A 23,026-nucleotide genomic window follows, 5' to 3' on the forward strand; every position below is an offset into this window, starting at 1 on the left:
GGCTCCTAGTTTATTGTTCTCTCTCTGCTATTATATGCATGCATATTTTATATTAGAGGTTATAATACCTCACCACCTCTGTTATACGACTTAAGTGTAAAGCTCTGTGTGGTAGGGTATTATGGTGCACGAAAATCACACTCACACTAGGTAATTCCGCACAACTAACCAGCAAGTGCACTGGGTCGTCCAAGTAATACCTTACGTGAGTAAGGGTCGAATCCCACGGAGATTGTTGGCTTGAAGCAAGCTATGGTTATCTTATTATTCTCAGTCAGGATACCAATAGGGTTCTTTAGTTTCAATTGTAAAAAGTGAAAGGGCATAAAATAAGTAATTGTTACTCAATAATGGAGAATATGTTGGAGTTTTGGAGATGCTTTGTCTTCTGAATTCCTGTAACATAATGCTTTCTCACTTTCGAACATGCAAGGCTCCTTCCATGGCAAGCTGTATGTAGGGCGTCACCGTTGTCAATGGCTACTTCCCATCCTCTCAGTGAAAATGGTCCAAATGCTCTGTCATAGCACGGCTAATCATCTGTCGGTTCTCGATCATGTCGGAATAGGATCCATTGATCCTTTTGCGTCTGTCACTACGCCCAACACTCGCGAGTTTGAAGCTCGTCACAGTCATCCAATCCCTGAATCCTACTCGGAATACCACAGACAAGGTTTAGACTTTCCAGATTCTCAAGGATGCTGCCAATGGATTCTAGCTTATACCACGAAGATTCTGATTAGGGAATCTAAGAGATACTCATTCAATCTAATGTAGAATGGAGGTGTTTGTCAGGCACCCGTTCATGGGTTGAGATGGTGATGAGTGTCACGGATCATCACATCCATCACAGTTAAGTACGAATCAACATCTTAGATAGAAGCAAACGTGGTTGAATGGAAAACAGAAATCATTGCATTAATTCGTCGAGACGTTGCAGAGCTCCTCACCCCCAACAATGGAGTTTAGAGACTCATGCCGTCAAAAAGTACAAAGTTCAGATCTAAAATGTCATGAGATCCAAAATAAATCTCTAAAAGTTGTTTAAATACTAAGCTAGTAACCTAGGTTTACAGAAAATAAGTAAACTAAGATGGATAGTGCAGAAATCCACTTCTGGGGCCCACTTGGTGTGTGATGGGGCTGAGACTTGAGCTTCTCACATGCCTGAGCTGTTTCTGGAGTTAAACGTCAGGTTGTAACCTGTTTCCGGCGTTCAACTCCAACTTGTAACCTGGTTCTGGCGTTCAACGCCAGTATGCAACATGGAACTGGCGTTAAACGCCAGTTTACGTCATTTATCTTCGTGCAAAGTATGAACTATTATATATTAATAAGTGTGGAAAGACCTGGATGTCTACTTTCCAACCCAATTGAGAGCACGCCAATTGGACTTCTGTAGCTCCAAAAAATCCATTCCGATTGCAGAGAGGTCAGAATCTAACAGCATCAGCAGTCCATTTTCAGCCTGAGTCAGCTTTTTGCTCAGCTCCCTCAATTTCAGCCAAAAAATACCTGAAATCACAGAAAAAACACACAAACTCATAGTAAAGTCCAGAAATATAATTTTTGCCTAAAAACTAATAAAAATATACTAAAAACTAACTAAAACATACTAAAAACTACATGAAATTACCCCCAAAAAGCGTATAAAATATCCGCTCATCACAACACCAAACTTAAACTGTTGCTTGTCTCCAAGCAACTAGATAAATAAAATAGGATAAAAAAATCAAGAAGCAATAATATCTCAGAGTTTTAAGTGAAGCTCATATTCTAATTAGATGAGCGGGACTAGTAGCTTTTTGCTTCCGAACAATTTTGGCATCTCACCTTATCCTTTGAAATTCAGAATGATTGGCATCCATAGGAACTCAGAATTCAGATAGTATTATTGATTCTCCTAGTTTAGTATGTTGATTCTTGAACACAGCTACTTGATGAGTCTTGGCCGTGGCCCTAAGCACTTTGTTTTCCAGTATTACCACTGGATACATAAATGCCACAGACACATAACTGGGTGAACCTTTTCAGATTGTGACTTAGCTTTGCTAAAGTCCCCAATTAGAGGTGTCCAGAGTTCTTAAGCACACTCTTTTGCCTTGGATCACGACTTTAACCACTCAGTCTCAAGTTTTTCACTTAGACCTACATGCCACAAGCACATGGTTAGGGACAGATTGATTTAGCTGCTTAGGCCTGGATTTATTTTCTTGGGCCCTCCTATCCATTGATGCTCAAAGCCTTGGATCCTTTTCACCCTTGCCTTTTAGTTTAAAGGGCTATTGGCTTTTTCTACCTCTTTTGCTTTTTTTTCACTACTTTTTCTTGCTTCAAGAATGAATTTCATAATTTTTCAGATCAGCAATAATATTTCTCTTGTTCATCATTCTTTTAGGAGCTAACAATTTTAACATTCATAAAATTCAATATCAAAAATATGCATTGTTCAAGCATTCATTCAGAAGACAAATAGTATTGCCACCACATATAAATAATTAGAATTTTCCTTATTAAGAACTCGAAAAAATATTTCTTTTTTATTCTAAAAATCTACTATTTTATTCATATTTGATGATGATGAGAAAAATAAATTATAGCTTAATTGGAGATAAAATCAAAATAGAGATACTAATTACTACTACTTCATATATAAAGAACAATTATCACAGAGTTAAAACTAAGATTAGGACTCAACAACCTTTATTTTGGGAGGTGGATGCTCCTTTAATCTGTGGGGTGCTTGGCCCTTCAAGAGACAGCTTCTAACGTTTCAGTTTCCTCAGTTCACACCCTTGTTCTTCTTGTTCCTTAAGTAGTTTGCAAAGCATGCTATTTTGATTTTGATGTTCTTCCTTTAGTCGCTCCATAGCTTCTTGCAAATTGGTGACAGATGCTTCAAGGCACTCCCAGTATTCAATTTGAGGGATTTCCAGGAGGAACTCCTATGCTCTCCTCTTGATGGGGTCGTCCTGCACCTGTTGTCCCTCCATTGACTTTTTGGTGATTGGTCTCTCAACTAAGATATACTCAGTTACTCCCATCTTCACCCCAGCATCTTTACATAGCATAGAGATTAAGCTTGGATAAGCCAATTTGGCATCTTTGGAGTTCTTGTTTGCAATTATGTAAAGTTCACACGAAATTAGCTAATGAACTTCCACTTCTTTTCCGAACATAATGCAATGGATCATTACTGCTCTTTTAATGGTGACTTCAGAGCGGTTGCTAGTGGGCAGTATAGAATGCCCAATGAAGTCCAGCCAGCCTCTGGCGATTGGTTTGAGATCTTCTCTCTTGAGTTGATTTGGGACACCCTTTGTGTTGGTTGTCCACTTGGTTCCAGGGAGGCATATGTCCTCTAGAATCTTGTCCAAGCCCTTACTTGTTCTCATCATTCTCCTATTAAAGGAGTCTGGGTCATCTTTCAGCTGAGGTAGCTTAAAGATCTCCCTGATTTTGTCAGGGTGGATGTGAACAATCTTTCCTCTAACCAAGGTTCGATAGTCATAGAGGGCAGTTTCAGATATTATCTGCCTGTCTGTTTGCCACAGATTAGAGTAGAATTCCTGAACCATGTTTCTTCCCACCTTTGTTTCAGGATTAGCTAGGATTTCTCAGCTCCTGTTTCGAATTTGCTCTTGGATCTCCGGATATTCATCTTCTTTCAGATCAAATTTGACTTCCGGGATCACTAATCTTAGACCCATTATTTTGTAGTAATGGTCTGAATGTTCTTTGGTTAAGAACTTTCCTTGATTCCAAAGTGGTTTTTGAATATTCTCTTTCTTGCCTCTTGGAGTGGTTTGCTTTCCCTTAGGAGCCATGATCTTAGTGGGTATGGCTTAGTGATCACGGATAAACACACCAAACTTAGAGGTTTGCTTGTTCTCAAGCAAAAGAAAAGAAAGGAGGGGGATAGAAGGAGAGCTAATTTCGAATGGTGGATGAGAGGAGGGAGGCCGAATGTGGATTTAAAGGGAGGGGTGGGTTTTCGAAAATTTTGAAAAAAGATAAGATAGAAGATATGATTTGTAAAAGATAAGTTTGATAGGAAAAAGATATAATTTAAAATTAAAAAGTTATTAAAGATATTTGAAAAAGATAAATCTGAATTTTAAAAAGAAAATATGATGAGTTTGAAAAGATTTGAAAAGAATTTAAAAAGATTTGAAAAGAAGTTGAGGAGGATTAAAAAAAATTTTGTGTTTATGAATTAAGATACATTTGATATCTTTGAAAAGGGATTTTAGAAATTAGGATTAAAAATTTTTGGAATTGAACTTTGAAAGGTGGGAGTTTGTAACATGTTTATGCAAGAAATCATGAATTGAAACGTGAAAAATGGAAAAATTTGAGTTGAAAACAAATTCACCTCCTCCCCACAATCCTGGCATTAAACGCCCAAACGCTGCATGTTTTGGGCGTTTAACGCCCATCTGTAGCTTCTCCTGGGCGTTTAATGCCCACCTGTTGCTTCTGGCTGGTGTTAAACGCCAGGAATTCTTTTGTCACTGGGCGTTTTTCTGAACGCCTAGGACATTGTAAATCTGGCGTTCAATGCCTAAAAGGTGCTTCTTTCTGGCGTTTAACGCCCAGAAGATGCTTCTTTCTGGCGTTCAATGCCCAAAACAGCTCTTACTGGCTTTTTCGCACCAGTGAGCTTCTTTTTGCCGATTTATCCTCTGAATCCTTTTGTGACTCTGTGAACTCATGCAATTTCCATTTTACCTTTAAAGAAAATTAATATTAACCTATAAAATAAATTAATTAAAAAATAAGCTTTGTTAATGGCTGGGTTGCCTCCCAGCAAGTGCTTATTTATTGTCTTTAGCTAGACTATTACTCAGCTTTAATCAAGCCTCAGTTTTGAGTATTTTTGCTCAAAATTGCTTTCAAGATAATGTTTAACTCTCTATCCATTAACAATGAACTTTTTGTCAGAGTCATTATCCTGAAGCTCTACGTATCCATATGGTGACACACTTGTAATAACATACGGACCTCTCCACCGAGATTTCAATTTCCCGGGGAATAATCTAAGCCTAGAATTAAACAGCAAAACTTTCTGCCCTGGCTCAAAGACTCTGGATGACAACTTCTTATCATGCCATCTTTTTGCTTTCTCTTTGTAAATTTTTGCATTTTCGAAAGCATTGAGTCTGAATTCCTCTAGCTCATTTAACTGGAGCAATCGTTTTTCTCCAGCTAACATGGCATCAAGGTTTAGGAATCCGGTTGCCCAATAGGCCTTATGTTCCAGTTCCACTGGCAAGTGACAGGCTTTTCCATACACAAGCTGGTATGGAGAAGTTTCTATAGGAGTCTTGAATGCTATTCTGTATGCCCACAAAGCATCATCCAAGCTTCTTGCCCAATCCCTTCTACGGTTAATCACAATCCGTTCTAGGATTCTTTTAAGTTCTCTATTAGAGATTTCAGCTTGCCCATTTGTCTATGGATGATATGGAGTAATTATCCTGTGGCTAACTCCATATCGAACCAAAGCAGAGTAAAGCTGTTTATTGCAGAAATGAGTGCCCCATCACTGATTAGTACTCTAGGGATACCAAATCTGCTGAAGATGTGTTTCTGGAGGAATTTCAGCACTGTCTTAGTATCATTAGTGGGTGTTGCAATAGCTTCCACCCATTTGGATACATAATCCACTGCCACCAGAATATAAGTGTTTGAGTATGATGGTGGGAAAGGCCCCATGAAGTCAATACCCCATACATCAAACAACTCAATCTCCAAGATCCCTTGTTGAGGCATGGCATAACTGTGAGGTAGATTGCCAGATCTTTGGCAACTGTCACAATTAAGTACAAACACTCGGGAGTCTTTATAGAGAGTAGGCCAGTAGAAGCCACATTGGAGGACTCTTGTGGCTGTTCGCTCACTTCCAAAATGTCCTCCATACTGTGATCTATGGCAGTGCCAGAGGATCTTCTGTGCTTCTTCTTTAGGCACACATCAACAGATTACTCCGTCTGCACATCTCTTGAAGAGGTATGGTTCATCCCAAAGATAGTACTTTGCATCCGTGATCAATTTCTTGATTGCTTCCTACTGTACTCTTTGGGTATGAATCTCACTGCCTTGTAGTTTGTAATATCTGCGAACCATGGCACTTCCTGGATGGCAAAGAGGTGCTCATCCGGAAAGTTTTCAGAGATCTCAGTAAGAGGGAAGGACGCCCCTTCTACTGGTTCTATTTGGGACAGGTGATCTGCTACTTGGTTCTCTGTCCCTTTTCTGTCTCTTATTTCTATATCAAACTCCTGCAGAAGCAACACCCATCTGATGAGTCTGGGTTTTGAATCCTGCTTTGTGAGTAGATATTTAAGAGCAGCATGGTCAGTATACACAATCACTTTTGATCCTACTAAATAAGATATGAACTTGTCAATGGCGAAAACCACTGCAAGTAACTCTTTTTCTGTGGTTGTGTAGTTCTTCTGTGCGTCATTTAAAATACGACTGGCATATTAAATGACGTGCAGAAGCTTGTCATGCCTTTGTCCCAACACTGCACCAATGGCATGGTCACTGGCATCACACATCAGTTCAAATGGTAATGTCCAGTCTGGTGCAGAGATGACTGGTGCTGTGACCAGCTTAGCTTTCAGAGTCTCAAACGCCTGTAGACACTCCTTATCAAAGATAAATGGCGTGTCAACAGCTAGCAGATTACTCAGAGGTTTGGCAATTTTTGAAAAATCTTTTATAAACCTCCTATAGAATCCTGCATGCCCCAAAAAGCTTCTGATTCCCTTAACATTGGCAGGTGGTGGTAATTTTTCAATTACCTCTACCTTAGCTTGATCCACCTTTATTCCCTTGTTCGAAATTTTGTGCCCAAGGAAAATTACTTCAGTCACCATAAAGTGACATTTTTCCCAATTTAAAACCAAGTTAGTCTCTTGGCACCTCTTTAGAATAAGTGCTAGATGGTCAAGACAGGAGCTGAATGAGTCTCCAAATACTGAAAAGTCATCCATGAAGACTTCTAGAAATTTTTCCACCATATCAGAGAAAATAGAGAGCATGCACCTTTGAAAGGTTGCAGGTGCATTGCACAAGACAAATGGCATCCTTCTGTATGCAAATACTCCAGATAGACATGTGAATGCTGTTTTCTCTTGATCCTGAGGATCTACTACAATTTGATTATAACCTGAATATCCATCCAGGAAGCAGTAGTATTCATGACCTGCCAGTCTTTCTAGCATCTGGTCTATGAATGGTAAAGGAAAATGATCATTTCTGGTGGCTGTATTGAGTCTTCTATAATCAATACACATACGCCACCATGTAGCTGTTCTTGTAGGAACCAGTTCATTTTTTCATTATGAACCACTGTCATACCACCCTTCTTAGGGACGACTTGGACAGGGCTTACCCAGGGGCTATCAGAAATGGGATAAATAATCTCAGCCTCTAGTAATTTAGTGACCTCCTTCTGCACCACCTCCTTCATGGCTGGATTCAGCTGCTTCTGTGGTTGAACCACTGGCTTAGCGTCACCCTCCAATAGGATTTTGTGTATGCATCTGGCTGAGCTAATGCCCTTAAGATCACTGATGGACCACCCAAGAGCTGTCTTGTGTGTCCTTAGCACTGGAATTAGTGCTTCCTCTTCCTGTGGCTCTAAGGTAGAACTTATGATTACAGGAAAGGTATCATCTTCTCCTAAAAATGCATATTTCAGGGATGGTGGTAATGGTTTGAGCTCGGGTTTAGGAGGTTTCCCCTCTTCCTGAGGGATTTTCAGAGGTTCTATTATTCTCTCTGGTTCCTCCAAATTAGGCTGAGTATCTTTAAAGATATCCTCTAGCTCTGATTCAAGACTCTCAGTCATATTTACCTCTTTTACCAGAAAGTCAATAATATCAATGCTCATGCAATCGTTTGGGGTGTCTGGATGCTGCATAGCTTTGACAAAATTCAACTTAAACTCATCCTCATTGACTCTCAGTGTCACTTCCCCTTTTTGGATGTCAATGAGGGTTCATCCAGTTGCTAGGAAAGGTCTTCCTAGAATGAGAGTTGCACTCTTGTGCTCCTCCATTTCCAGCACCACAAAGTCAATAGGAAAGGCAAATGGCCCAACCTTGACAATCATGTCTTCAATCACGCCTGATGGGTATTTAATGGAGCCATCAGCAAGTTGGAGACATATCCGGGTTGGTTTGACTTCTTCAGTCAAACCAAGCTTTCTGATAGTGGTTGCAGGTATTAGGTTGATACTTGCCCCAAGATCACATAGAGATTGCTTGGTACAAGTACCCTCTAATATGCATGGTATCATAAAGCTTCCGGGATCTTTAAGCTTTTCTGGTAAGCTTTTTAGAATGACTGCACTACATTCTTCAGTGAGGTAAACTTTTTCAGTTTCTCTCCAATCCTACTTATGACTTAAGATCTCTTTCATGAACTTACCATAAGAGGGTATTTGCTCAAATGCCTCTGCAAACGGAATCTTTATTTCAAGAGTCCTGAGATAGTCTACAAAGCGGGCAAATTGCTTATCTTGTTCTGCTTGGCAGAGTTTCTGAGGATAAGGCATTTTGGCTTTGAATTCCTCAACCTTAGTTGTTGCAGGTTTATTGCCTACAGATGTGGGTTGAGAAGCCTTTTTAGAGGGGTTGCTATCAGCACTTGTATGTGTCTAATCCCCCACTGGCATTTGAATGCCAGGGGTGGAAGCTGGAGTGGCGTTAGACGCCAACTCCTTACCTGTTTCTGGCGTCTGAACGCCAGAACTGTGCTTCCTTTGGGCGTTCAATGCCAATTCCTTGCCTGTTTCTGGCGTTGAACGCCAGGACTGAGCATGGGTTGGGCGTTCAACGCCAGCTCTCCACCCCTTTTCTGGCATTTGAGCGCTAGAATTATTTCTCTCTGGGCTCTAACTGTCCTCAGAGGGATTTTGGGTAGCAGTTTGTTTATTTCTTGGCTTCCTGCTGCCTTGAAGTGAGGTATTTAATGTTTTTCCACTTCTTAATTGAACTGCTTGGCACTCTTCTGTTATTTGTTTTGATAACTGCTGTTCTGTTTGCTTTAGCTACACTTCCATATTTATATTAGCCATTCTTGTCTCTTGTAGTATTTCCTTGAATTCGGCTAGCTGTTTTGTTAGAAAATCTAATTACTGATTGAATTCAGTAACTTGTTCTGCAGGACTTAGTTCAGCAGTTACTGTTTTAGCCTCTTCTTTCATGGAAGGTTCACTACTTAGGTACAGATGTTGATTTCTGGCAACTGTATCAATGAGCTCTTGAGCTTCTTCAATTGCCTTTCTCATGTGTATAGATCCACCAGCTGAGTGGTCTATAGAAATCTGAGCTTTCTCTGTAAGCCCATAATAGAAGATGTCTAACTGCACCCACTCTAAAAATATTTCAGAGGGGTATTCTTAGCATCTCTCTGTATCTCTCCCAGGCATCATAAAGAGATTCATTATCTCTTTTTTTAAAGCCTTGAATGCTCAGCCTTAGTTGTGTCATCCGTTTTGAAGGAAAATATTGATTCAGGAATTTTTCTGACAGCTGTTTCCATGTCCTTATGCTAGTCTTAGGTTGGTTATTTAACCACCTATTAGCTTGGTCTTTTACAGCAAATGGAAACAGTAACAATCTGTAGACATCCTGATCTACTTCCTTATCATGTACTGTGTCAGTAATTTGTAAAAATTGTGCCAGAAACTCTGTAGGTTCTTCTTATGGAAGACCGAAATACTGGCAACTTTGCTGCACCATGATAATGAGCTGAGGATTCAACTCAAAACTACTGACTCCGATGGAGGGTACACAGATACTACTCCCATATAAAGCAGTAGTGGGGTTAGCATATGACCCCAGAGTCCTTCTGAACTATTCATTTCCACTTAGGTCCATGATGGAGAAAGGGAGATGATGTGGATTTATTTTATTTATTTTATTATAAAAAAGGTAATTTTTGAAATAATAAAATAAAATAAAATAAAAAATAAAAATAAAATTAAAAAAATATTTTAAAAATTTTCGAAAAAAATGAGGAGAGAAAAAGTGGTTAGGATATTTTTGAAAAAGATGTGATTTTTTTAAAAAAATCTTAAAAGGATAAGATTTTGAAAATTTTTGAAATTGAAATCTGAATTTTTATAGAAAAATTTGAAAAATTTGCTTAAAGATAGTTAGAAAAGATAATTTTTTATTTTTGAATTTTATGATGAAAGAGAAAAACACACAAAAGACACAAGACTTAAAATTTTTAGATCTAATGTTCCTTGCTTTCGAAAATTTTGGAGGGAAAACACCAAGGAATACCAAACTTAAAAATTAAGATCAAAACACAAAGAAGACTCAAGAACACCTTGAAAACTCACAAGAACACCAAGAACAAAAGAAAGAACACCAAACTTAAAATTTTTAGAAAACTAAGGAAAAATTAACAAGAAAATACCAAACTTAAAATTTGGCACAAGATTTAATCAAAGAAAAATTATTTTTGAAAAAAAATTTTAAAAGGAAAATTCAAAGGGGCAACTATTCCCAAGAAAATAGACACATTCAAAAAATGCATGAACTAAACGGAGAAAAACTATTTTTTTTTTGAAAAATTGAAGGCACACAAAAAATATGCAATTGACACCAAACTTAGAACATGACACTAAACTCACAAAAAAACTAATAATTAATACAGAAAAATAATATTTTTGAAGAAAAAGAAACAAAATATTTTAAAAGGGAATAATAAAAGATGCAATTCTAGTGACTCTAAACCAAAAAGACAAATTTTTTCTAATCTAAGCAACAAGATTCACCTTCAGTTGTTCAAACTCAAACAATCCCCGGCAACGGCGCCAAAAACTTGGTGCACGAAAATCACACTCACACTATGTAATTCCGCACAACTAACCAGCAAGTGCACTGGGTCGTCCAAGTAATACCTTACGTGAGTAAGGGTCGAATCCCACAGAGATTGTTGGCTTGAAGCAAGCTATGGTTATCTTATTATTCTCAATCAGGATACCAATAGAGTTCTTTAGTTTCAATTGTAAAAAGTGAAAGGGCATAAAATAAGTAATTGTTACTCAATAATGGAGAATATGTTGGAGTTTTGGAGATGTTTTGTCTTCTGAATTCCTGTAACATAATGCTTTCTCACTTTCAAACACGCAAGGCTCCTTCCATGGCAAGCTGTATATAGGACGTCACCGTTGTAAATGGCTACTTCCTATCCTCTCAGTAAAAATGGTCCAAATGCTCTGTCACAGCACGGCTAATCATCTGTCGGTTCTCGATCATGTCGGAATAGGATCGATTGATCCTTTTGCGTCTGTCACTACGCCCAACACTCGCGAGTTTGAAGCTCGTCACAGTCATCCAATCCCTGAATCCTACTCGGAATACCACAGACAAGGTTTAGACTTTCCGGATTCTCAAGGATGCTGCCAATGGATTCTAGCTTATACCACGAAGATTCTGATTAGAGAATCTAAGAGATACTCATTCAATCTAATGTAGAATGGAGGTGTTTGTTAGGCACCCGTTCATGGGTTGAGAATGGTGATGAGTGTCACTGATCATCACATCCATCACAGTTAAGTACGAATCAGCATCTTAGATAGAAGCAAGTGTGTTTGAATGGAAAACAGAAATCATTGCATTAATTCATCGAGATGCTGCAGAGCTCCTCACCCCCAACAATGGAGTTTAGAGACTCATGCCATCAAAAAGTACAAAGTTCAGATATAAAATGTCATGAGATCCAAAATAAATCTCTAAAAGTTGTTTAAATACTAAGCTAATAACCTAGGTTTACAGAAAATGAGTAAACTAAGATGGATAGTGTAGAAATCCACTTCTGGGGCCCACTTGGTGTGTGCTGTGGCTGAGACTTGAGCTTCTCACGTGGCTGGGCTGTTTCTGGAGTTAAACGTCAGGTTGTAACCTGTTTCTGGCGTTCAACTCCAACTTGTAACCTGTTTCTAGCGTTCAACGCCAGAATGCAACATGGAACTGGCGTTAAACGCCAGTTTACGTCGTTTATCTTCACGCAAAGTATGGACTATTATATATTGCTGGAAAGCCCTAGATGTCTACTTTCTAACCCAATTGAGAGCGCGTCAATAGGACTTCTGTAGCTCCAAAAAATCTATTCCAAGTGCAGGGAGGTTAGAATCCAACAACATCAGCAGTCCTTTTTCAGCTTGAGTCAGCTTTTTGCTCAGCTCCCTCAATTTCAGCCAGAAAATACCTAAAATCACAGAAAAAACACACAAACTCATAGTAAAGTCCAGAAATATAATTTTTGCCTAAAAACTAATAAAAATATACTAAAAACTAACTAAAACATACTAAAAACTACATGAAATTACCCCCCAAAAAGCGTATAAAATATCCGCTCATCATATTACAACCTTTACCTCTGTCCCTTCAGAAACTCAAATAGAAGAAGCTTCTGTTAATGAATGAGTTCTACTTAAAATTCTTTTTATTAGTTTTAATGATATATCATAATAATTTCATTTCATTTTGAAACACTTTACTGTGTAATCGAACTACCCTCCACAACCTCAACAGCAAGCTCCCGCAGAAATTTTGGCAAGGGAATTAGAGCAAGAAGTTTCTGTTAATGAGTAAGTTCTACTTAAAATCCTTTTTACTATTTCTGTTACTATATCATAATAATTTTGGTTCATTTTGAAACACTTTACTGTGTAATCCAGCTGACCTCCACAAACTCAACAGCAAGCTGCTGCAGAAATTTTGGCAAGAAAATCAGAGCAAGAAGCTTTTGTTAATGAGTAAGTTCTACTTAAAATTCTTTCTACTAGTTTTGATGCTATATCATAATAATTTCGGTTTATTTTAAAACACTTTACTGTGTAATACAGCTGTCCTCCACAACCTCAACAGCAAGCCTCCACAGAAACTTCGGCAAGAAAATCAAAGCAAGAATCTCCTGTTGATGAATAAGTTCTATTGAAAATCTTTTTATTAGTTTTGATGTTATATCATAATAATTTTTTATCATTTTTGAAAATTTTTCTCTGTCATCTTGCAGTCCTCCCCATCCTCAGCATTTGGAAGATGATTTTAGTGTACCTTCATTCGACCTTGGCATAAATCCACCGAACTCTGCACCAATAATAACACAAATTAAAAGTTTGGTCGAGATAGTGATGGATGCTAGAGTGGCAGTAACATTGCAATATGCGAAAGAAACAAATCTGGAGCAGAGTTTGAGCACCCTTGAAAAGTACAAGACTCCGGTAAAAGAAAAAAATAACAGAGGAGTTGAGAAAAAAATGTTATTAGTGAATGACGCATATCAAGACTAACTAAAATGGGCCAAGCAGTGAGTTCGATACCATATTCCTCTTGGACCATAAAGCTCATTTAGAGGGGAATAGATGCCACTTCTTGTCCCTAAGACCCATAGAACACATAAAAAAATACGGTAAATTCTTCTGTTATTACATTAACGTTGATGATTTTCCTAAAAAGTTATATTCCCATATCTAATAAATTTTGGTCCTATAGGTGGTCTTCGTACTGTGTATGCTTCTAAACAACAAAAAATGTCACAGATTTGATGAATAAATATATTGCTCCCAACAGAGGTTGTGGTAAGCTATCATTAGTTTCGGTTCGTTTTGATTATGTATGGTATGATACAAGAAACTTATTTTGGTTCATTTTGCAGAATTCCATGTTGTCGAAGCATAAGTACGAGTACATTGATCTAAACACTAAGAAGGCCTTCCAGATAAATGAATTTAAGGACTACCTACCTTTTCTGGATAAAAAAAAAACTAGCATGCTATCCATTTGTAAGTTATGATTTCTAAAACTTCTTAAATAAGTCTGTCATTTGGTATCATTTAAACTAAAATATTCTATCATTTGCCTAAACTTCAGCTGTTTGCACCAATTTGTCATGGAGGCCATTGGTGGTTGTGGATTGCTGATGTTCAAAAGAAGATTTTTCATGTACTTGACCCTATCAAAAAAGAAGATGTGTCTGTCGAAAGAAGAGCTTTGAATAAATTTGTTGTAAGTTATTTACATAATACTTATTTTTGTTTTCCTTATGAAATTTCTTATTTCTGGTGCTTCTGCTCTAATTAAATTAAATCATATCAATCACTTTTTGTGCCTGATTGAGCATTGTTTATGTGCTTGTTTTGGTGCAGCTATTACTGAATTGGAGTGCATTTTTTGTTTTTTTGTTGGTTTTGTTGTGCTTTTTATATTTGGATTTCTATCCTTTTCAGAGTTTATAGTATCCCAAATGAGGGTCTATGCTAGGGCAAAACCTTTGGTAGAAAACGAAGAGGGTGTTAACGCACCATATATTTCGATCAGCGGTCAACAAACATCGTATCAATCTTCTTTTTATTTTTTGCTATAGTAGTGTTATTTAATATGTTTACTATGTTTTTATGTGTCTGTCCTATTAATCATATTTTACTTTCTTATTTCTTTATTAATTGGGATTGCGAAATATACATCATGAAATGACTGCAAACAATGAATTCCAAAAGAATCAAAAAGGAAAAATACACATGTAAAAATTGAAAACAGGTAAGTATCATTAAACATAGTTGATCCTCTACTTTTAAATTAATACAAATTAATAAATTTCTTTCAATTGTAAGAGCAAATTGATACTTTTAGGCATGAATATAGTCTAACCATTCTTTTAGATAAGATAAATATATTGAGAGACAAAGTCATTGATGGATCTGAAGTCATAAGAATCTCAAAGCCTTTTGCTGCTCTCTCAAGTTTTTTTTGTAGATTATCATCTGGGGTTATAAAAAGTAAATAGGTTCAATCTTCTAAATTGTAATGAATTTCTATTGACATTCTTGAACACTATTTTGTAAGGAGTTGTAAAGAGGCAAACACTTCTTTGACTCTTTGTAAATGTTAATATATATGTTTGAAAATCTTTTCTTAAATTTCTTTTGATTTATTTGTTGAAAATGTTTGGGCTGTATTGAGATCAGATTAATTTGAATGAATTTAGGTTCACACTAAATAAATTGAATGTATTTATCAAACCTCATTAGTGGCAAAAACACAAACGAACCGAAATTTAGACATAAATAAACCAAAAATATTCTAATAAATACTTAAACTGCTTACCACAACACAATTACAGAAACTAATTTGAAAAATCAAAAAGTGATTATTCAATAAAACATAACAGAAATAAGAAATTAACCCTCATTTTCATCAAAGGAAAAAACATTATATGAGTAAAACATAAATGAACTGAAATTTATTTTACTAAACATCGAAACTTCTATCATAGTGTGACATATCTTCTCCAGGATAATTCATATCTTGTGCATGATAAAGGCTAGAGCTTGACTGGATTATTGATCCACCATCTAAAAGGTTCAACTGCAAAAGAAATAAATTATATATTAGCAAATGTACTAACATGCACAAACATATTTTTGCCTAATCAAAAGCAAGTCAATGTTACCTCACTTAGAGTTGCTTTTTTCTTTTTCTTTGATGTATTTGCGATCTTTTTTTCCACATTCGATCCTAATCTATTCTTGGGACATCCTCTTGTTCTAACATGTGGGGGATTTTAAAGGTCGTTAACATCATTCAATGTAGCATCTTCATGAGATCATAATGAACATTTACCTTTACTTTTTGCTTGATATTCTTGCATCTTAGCCATGATCTTATCAAAAGCACGGGGCAGAATTCCAGTCAACTCCTCATATTCTGACACAAATGCACAAATATTATGCTAGCAAAATATCAAATCATCAAATTTCTTACTTCTTGGCTCCAATAAATGCTCGTCTTGGTTACTCTTGATATGTATGCGCCTCCTCTTTACGTTCTTACTCCAGTGTTGCAATATATATTTTGATACCACTTTATCTACTCGCTCAAAACTTAAGACACTCAAAGAATGATGGCATAATATACCCTTGACTCAAACAATAAGCACTGACATTTTACTTCACATGATATCACACCGTATATAATAACAAACTTGTTGAATGTTGAGTTAGAAACTTGTTCTACAACTTCATATGCTGTAAAACCTAGAGCAGACTGCGTTGATCTTGTAATGCAATTCACCTTTCCTTTAAATTATGCTTGAACTTTCCTGAACTTCTCATGAGTATACACATGCCGAAATTGAGCTTCTATTGATGATTTTGTTGCACACTGTATGATAGTATAAAAATCTGCAACATCAAATTCTCTATCTCTTTACTCTCTGTTTCCTAGGCAATTATCATATTCCTTCACAAATTGAATCAAGGAGCTATTGCGTGTAATCAACTTATTAAAAAAAGCATGCATGCTCTCGCTCCTTTGTGTGCTTCTCATCCAAGCCTAAAAGTGGTGAACAAGATAAACTAAAATCCATAAATGACAATCTTCAAAGAGCTCTGCAAAATGGGACAGAATTCAAAAAATCAGACATAAAATGAACTAAAAGTTATACCCATTTTTACTAAAAAAAATAACATCAATTAATTAGAATAAAACCACCATAGTAGTTAAAATCTCGATTTAACTCTTAAAATCTTCTGATATTATGATTTTAAATGGGTCTATCGATTTTACGAAATTTGTACTAAGTCTGACGATTATACAATTTAAATCTTGTTAAAATTTGGCGTATTATGTTCTTAATTTACCTTTTTGATTTCACGTAAAATCTCGATTTTCTCTACCTTTTAAACCACAGTTAACTGGAAGTCACTTGTTGCCTCCAACACCATACTTCATGACAAAATCATTTCAATTTCTGTCAAATACATCTTTTGTAAACAAGTTCCAAACAACATGACTCATCTCTTGTTCAATTTTTTTTGTCTCTTGTAACCATTTAATTTATGTGGAATTTTCTTTATAATATGCCAAATATACCATATGTGAATTGTTGTTGGCATTTCAGCAGCCCTTTGCATCTATATACATTGATTGGTAAGAATCCCTTTTGGTGCCTTTTTTCGAGTAAAGACCCAATCCGATCCTTGTCCATTTTCACGAAAGACAAAGCGATCCCTGTCCAAAAAAAAGAGACACTTCGACCCTCGACCTTTTTATTTTGGGACAATACGGTCCCTCTGTTAAAAAATTCATTAAATAATAATAAAAATTAGTTTTGTGGAGTGTTTTATTTGTATTTTGTGGGGGTTTTAAACCCCCACAAAAATCTTTTCAACAATATAACCAATTACTACCACTACTACCATTATCTTTTTCATCCTCATTATTATCACTCTTACTTCTATTATTTTTATTGTGTAACCATATTTTATCATCATCATTATCTCTTCTACCGTCATCATCACCAATACCAATATTATCAACATTAAAGTTTTCTTCTTTTATTTCTTATTCCATGTTATTTTTTTCCTTTAAAAGGTATTATACTATAATTACTTTTATTTTGTGGCATCATTTTTATCAATGGTTTTTCTTCATTTAACCACCATTGATGAAGGAATTTTTTAAAAACAAAGTTATTAATAGTTTGTGGAGGTTTAAAACCCCCACAAAATACAAATAAAACCCCCACAAAATTAATTTTTATTATTATTTAATAATTTTTTTAACAGAGGGACCGTATTATCCCATAATAAAAAGGTTGAGGGTCGAAGTGTCCCTTTTTTTGGACAGGGACCGCTTTGTCCTTCGTGAAAACGAACGAGGACCGGATTGGGTGTTTACTCCCTTTTTTCCCATGCTACGAAACCAACATTCAAATAAATATTTGAATGACTGAATATCTTCATTTTTTTTTATCAAAGCACATCCAAGAAGTCTTTGACTGACCATGGTGATTCACACCAACAAAAGAACCAAAAGCTAAATTGTACATGTAATAGACACCAGAAAAAAAAATCCGTTATGAACCGAAACTAATTGTGCGTATGAACCGAATACTATATTACAAAGAACCGAAACCAGAACAAAAAAAATTACTTATTTGTTTTGTAAGTCATATCAAATGAAATAACATCTTCAAAATACTCATACGCAGCCATACTTCTTGCATTAGCCCAAAATGCATTTTTGATAGAGTGATCAACTTTAAGATTAAGCTCATAAAAGAAATTTTGATTCTTCTCTTTCGTTCTTAATAAGTACTTCTCAAATTCTTTGGCATCATCTTGTTCAATAAAATTTAGTTTACGATGACCACCCATTGCTGCTACAAATGATTAATATGTTTTATTCGGTCTAATTCCGACTTCCTCATTATTTTCAATGGTACGACGCACAAACATGCTTAGCTCCCTGTGTTGAAGATATCTTTAATGGTGAGGGATTTGTCTTCAGAGTTGGAGATATATTGAATTTCCATTTTTCCTCTCTACTACATGTAATTAATTGATTCTTAATTTCATGTCCCTTTTAAGTGGTATTTCTTATTTTCGTAGAAATATCAGCAAGTTTGGAATAATTTTTGAAAGGTATTTACAAATTTGATTTATTAATATTAATAAATGGTTACTAACAGTTTAGTATCATTTGGCTAAAGGGACACGACCTTTTAATAATTGTGTATGTTTAAAATATTACATCTATTGGTAATAAAAAAGACACAACCATTTGTGTACATAACAAATTATAATTATTACGTACAATATGTATAAATAAGCCGTTATCCACTATTTCAAACAAACAAGTACTAGTGTACATTTTACTTAACCATTAAGATTTTTATTTATTTATTTATTTATTTTTTGTTCAAAAGAGTTGAGAATTCTTACTATTGCTAATTAAGAAATTCTTAGGTTTCATATTCTGGGAGAGTATTGTCATCAACCCTATAGCAACTAAGTGTAGGGACAAATATCTCTCTAAAAAAAACGATCTAATTGTACCTTGAAACCATCTTCATATACCCAACAATTTTAGAGAGATATTTCTTGAAGATGGCACAAAATCAAAACACCACGTTCAAGGTCATGAATCAAAAGTTTTGTCAAGTTGGATCGCTTTGATAGAACGAACTTCAACCGTTGGAAGGACAAGATGATGTTTCTTCTTTCGGTTGTTAATCTTGCATATATAATTGACCCAAAAACTACACCAATTGCCAGTGCGCTGAAGATTCTACACTAGAATGGAAAGAAAAGATTGTTCAATTAAACCGATGTGGGTATAGTGGGAAATGAGCCAGCTCAGCTACAGCATGGCAAAACGACGCCATGTAAGTGCTCCGATGATGACTCATCACCAGAAATATGCCCAGGGACCACTATGAGTACTCGAAGCTCTATCTGGAAGACTACAATGAGAAAATCGAGATCTCGAAGACTACATTAAGTAATCACGCGAATCTCAGGGACTACTATGAAGATTTACTCCCCACTGGTCAAATGGAAGATAGTGCAAGCTCCTAGAAAATGTGAGGGTTTCGGTGTTAAGTTACCCCAAAAATGACCATACATAATACGAGATTTCCATTGTTCTCAAACAAGAACGGTAGTGGGAAGTAGCCTAGCCTTGCCTTGCTAACGGTTTTAAACCTTTATACCTCACCTGGGCACAGCTCTTAAGAAATGTTGCACTGCTATACAAGTTATGATGAAAGTTTTCAAAGGAGGAATGTTCACCATGGAAGCAAGTGGTATAACTAGAAATCCCATTACAGAGAATTACATCCACATCTCTCTTATTCTGTTATGGTTTACGACATGATTCTAACTCCACGTGACAACAATGAAATGAGTATATATGATATATGGTAAGATACTTCTAGTTCTAGCAATATTTGTACACTATACTGAAAGAGATACATTGAAGAAGAAAAAAAATCGATATCATCAAACCGTGCTTTGAGCCATTATAAATATATAAAAGAGCTCCCAAAAAATCATCAGAGTTCAGAATCTTCATATTTTTCATAGCTCTGGTACTCAGATTCATATGCGTTAGATTGTTCGCTGGGAGATGATTCATAAACACTTGAACTTTCAGAGCTGTCATCATAAGCGGGAGTTTCCTCGAAGAATGAATTGGCTTTTCCAGATTTTTCAGAAACTTCAATTTCTCCCGTTTGAACAAAATTCAACAAGAACTGCACTCCATTGATCACATCATATACCATGAGTCCTATTCTACCACCAATCCAACTCCCCAAGTGACTTCCAACAAGATAGCCGAATCTACCAAGCCTTTCCTCGCCAAGGAACCCTCCCCCATATGCACCAAACAATGTACCAGTGCCCCTAAGGAAACCCTCCGTGACTGTACCACCATAGTACACGGCTTCAAAGAAGTCCCATCCAGAAGAGATGACAGGGCCTATAATGCGTTTGGCTTGACGAGAGGCCAGTTTTACTGCCTTCTTACCCTCTTTTTGTGCATGTTTTGCAGAGTCTGCCGGTGACATCCCCTGAGACACCGCATCAGCAAGGGAAGACTCGATTGCAAGTTGCCTTGCTCTTTCAACATGAGCAGATCTAAGATTGTAAAAATAGAGCTTCACGCCTTCCTTAACAGCACATGCTAAAGTTCCGGAGCCCATGTCGAAGCAATTTAAGATTGTGAACTTCCCACTTTGGGATGACCCCTCCTCACCAACAAGCTGCCTGCATTTTTCAGCTGAAAGAAACACACTTGTATGAGCATAAGAAGATAGTGTATGCCAGATACCACGCCTCTATAAACAGAGAGGGAACTTACTAATTAGAGATATTCAATCAAAAATAAATGACAATGCAAGACTATCAAAGAAAAAATTTTGGAGTTTTGGGACTAAAAACATTTTTGAATTAAAAAAAAATATAACCTTAAGCTTTTAGAAGAACCAGATATTTGGTCCAGTATTCGAAACAATGCTTAATTGACTCAGGTAGCTGGCATTTGTTTCCCATAATAAGATCAGATATTGAAGTCTTTCAAGTGGGGAAAAAAAGGCACAACAAAACAAAATAAACAAACAAACTCACTAACTAGCAGTCAAAATTGGAAAAGCTTTTACCCTCATGGCAGATCAAGCCAGTTTCGATAAGAAAGAAATTAAGAAAGACATAATTATAAGTTATAACTAACACTAGAATCTAGAAATAAAAAATTTTCCTCTCAATTGGATTTATCTTCTTTTGGGGACCATATAAGGAAGCCTAAGCTGCTCCTTCCTTGTTAATCCTATTAAAACTGGCACCATAGTCTCTAGTCTCTGCCCCCAATGGTGGATTTGAACCTAGGATCTCTAAGTCTCACCCTTATAGTGTGATTGTAATTAGTAACAAGCAAGAAGTGAACTCTTCTCCTTCTATTTTTTTCCGGAACAAAATACAAGCATGGATTTCAATTCTCTTGAGAATTCCAATTCCCACATGTAGTGCAAACACAAATCTGGTAAAATAGGTCCAATTCGCAAACGAATTTAGATTTCTAAATTAGACATAAAAAGAAAACTAATTAAAGTCAGGGTTCAATGTGTAGAAGTTTGAATCTCAATCACCTACTATTATTCCCTTTCATGATTAGCATGAATTCAAGATTAATAAGAGTTGCTCTAAATAGTAAAAACTAAATCAGCAATGAGAACAACAGAAATCGAATTACAAAGTACCTGTTATGCTTAGAGCGATGATGCCAACGACGAAGACGAGTAACTGCACCCTCTTCTTCTGGATATCCATGGTTGATGGTGGAATCAGAAAAATAAAAATAAAAAACCTAAACTAACTAGAGAGTAACCAGTCTTCCCAATCTGAGAATTGAATACTTCAAAGAGAGGGAAGAATCTTCATTTCTCTTATGCGGGCGATGACATTGACCAATTAGAAGTAGGAAGGATTGGAATATTCACAGCCAAAAAGAGAAAAAACTAACCTTATTGAAACAAGCAACGAATAACCGTGGCCACTTTTTTGTTTTTATTTTATTTTATTTTATTTATTTATTTATTTATTTGATTGTTTGTTTTGTTTTGTTTTGTTTTGTTAGTTTGAGGGCTCATCCTTAAACGCTCCTTGCTAAGTAAGGAGTGCTGCATACCTTGTTAGTTGGTTAAATCTAAACTCTTTATTTATTATATTTTATTTGAATGGCCTGTGTAACATCCCGCATTTTTGAAAATCTAATTATAAATAAATTGTGATTTTATTTTATTAAGTTTAAACTTTATAATTTTAGAAATTATTTTATTGGAGATAATTAAATAGATTCGGAGATAATTTCATTTTAAATCAAATAAGATTCTTAAGTAATTTTCTATAATGGAATATTTTGTATAATTTTAGTAATTGAAAAATAAGAAAGAATTGTATGATTTAATTCAAGTAACTATTATTCTAAAAGGATTACGATTTATTTTATTAATTTGATATCTTATTTTATAAATTAGTCGATTAAGAATAATTAAATTAGTTTTATTAATATTTGGAGTTTAAGTTAATCAATATTCTTATGTAATTTTTATAATTGGTTATTTCATATGTTTTGGAAATAAAATTTAGTGATGGAAGTATTATATAATTTAATTTAAGTAATTTCTATTATGAATAAATTATGGTTTATTTTATTAATTTGAGCTCCTAGAGATTAATTTATTAGGAATGATTAAATGGATTTTTATAAATACTTAAAGTTTAAGTAATTTTATTATAATTAGATATTTTGTAAATAGAAATTAAAGTTTCGATAATAGAAAAATAATAAAGAGTTATATCATTTAATTTGAATAATTAGTATTGAGTTTAAACTATATTTTATAAAATGTAATTAGTATGCTTATTCTATAATTTAAATTAAAAATAATTGTTTGAACTCATTGATATATTAATAAATAAAATCTTATGCACTTTAAAAGTAATTTTTATAGCATTATATTTAAATTCTAAATTGTTATCCTCTCATAAATGTTTTGTAAAATTGTTAAATTACTCGTATATATATATTTTTCTTAGTCTTATGTTTCTTATTTTATACGTACTGTTAGTATCTAATACGTGTCCTTCCTAACCAATTAAACACACACACGCACCGGTATACTCATCTCCTCCTTATAACCCCAC

The 23,026-nt window shown here is 35.5% G+C and overlaps 1 protein-coding gene across 1 annotated transcript; it reads right to left on the reverse strand.

The window, feature by feature from the left end:
* Nucleotides 1-19,710: 19,710 nt before the first annotated feature.
* LOC112710729 (uncharacterized) lies at nucleotides 19,711-21,893 on the reverse strand. The gene is made up of 2 exons (XM_025763118.2): nucleotides 21,580-21,893; nucleotides 19,711-20,603 (listed from the first exon to the last, which is right to left on the reverse strand). Exons 1-2 carry the CDS (start codon nucleotides 21,647-21,649, stop codon nucleotides 19,876-19,878), a joined length of 798 nt encoding a protein of 265 aa, XP_025618903.1. The 5' UTR covers nucleotides 21,650-21,893; the 3' UTR covers nucleotides 19,711-19,875.
* Nucleotides 21,894-23,026: the final 1,133 nt, after the last annotated feature.

Source organism: Arachis hypogaea, chromosome 9 (assembly GCF_003086295.3).
Source record: "Arachis hypogaea cultivar Tifrunner chromosome 9, arahy.Tifrunner.gnm2.J5K5, whole genome shotgun sequence".
NCBI classification, from domain to species: domain Eukaryota; kingdom Viridiplantae; phylum Streptophyta; class Magnoliopsida; order Fabales; family Fabaceae; genus Arachis; species Arachis hypogaea.

Bases quoted from the DNA above. Each gene is read 5' to 3' on its own strand.
- LOC112710729 (XM_025763118.2), bottom strand. From the start codon at position 21,649: ATGGATATCCAGAAGAAGAGGGTGCAGTTACTCGTCTTCGTCGTTGGC. The intron at 20,604-21,579 runs GTACTTTGTAAT...TGTTTCTTTCAG, and splicing joins CATCGCTCTAAGCATAACAG to CTGAAAAATGCAGGCAGCTT.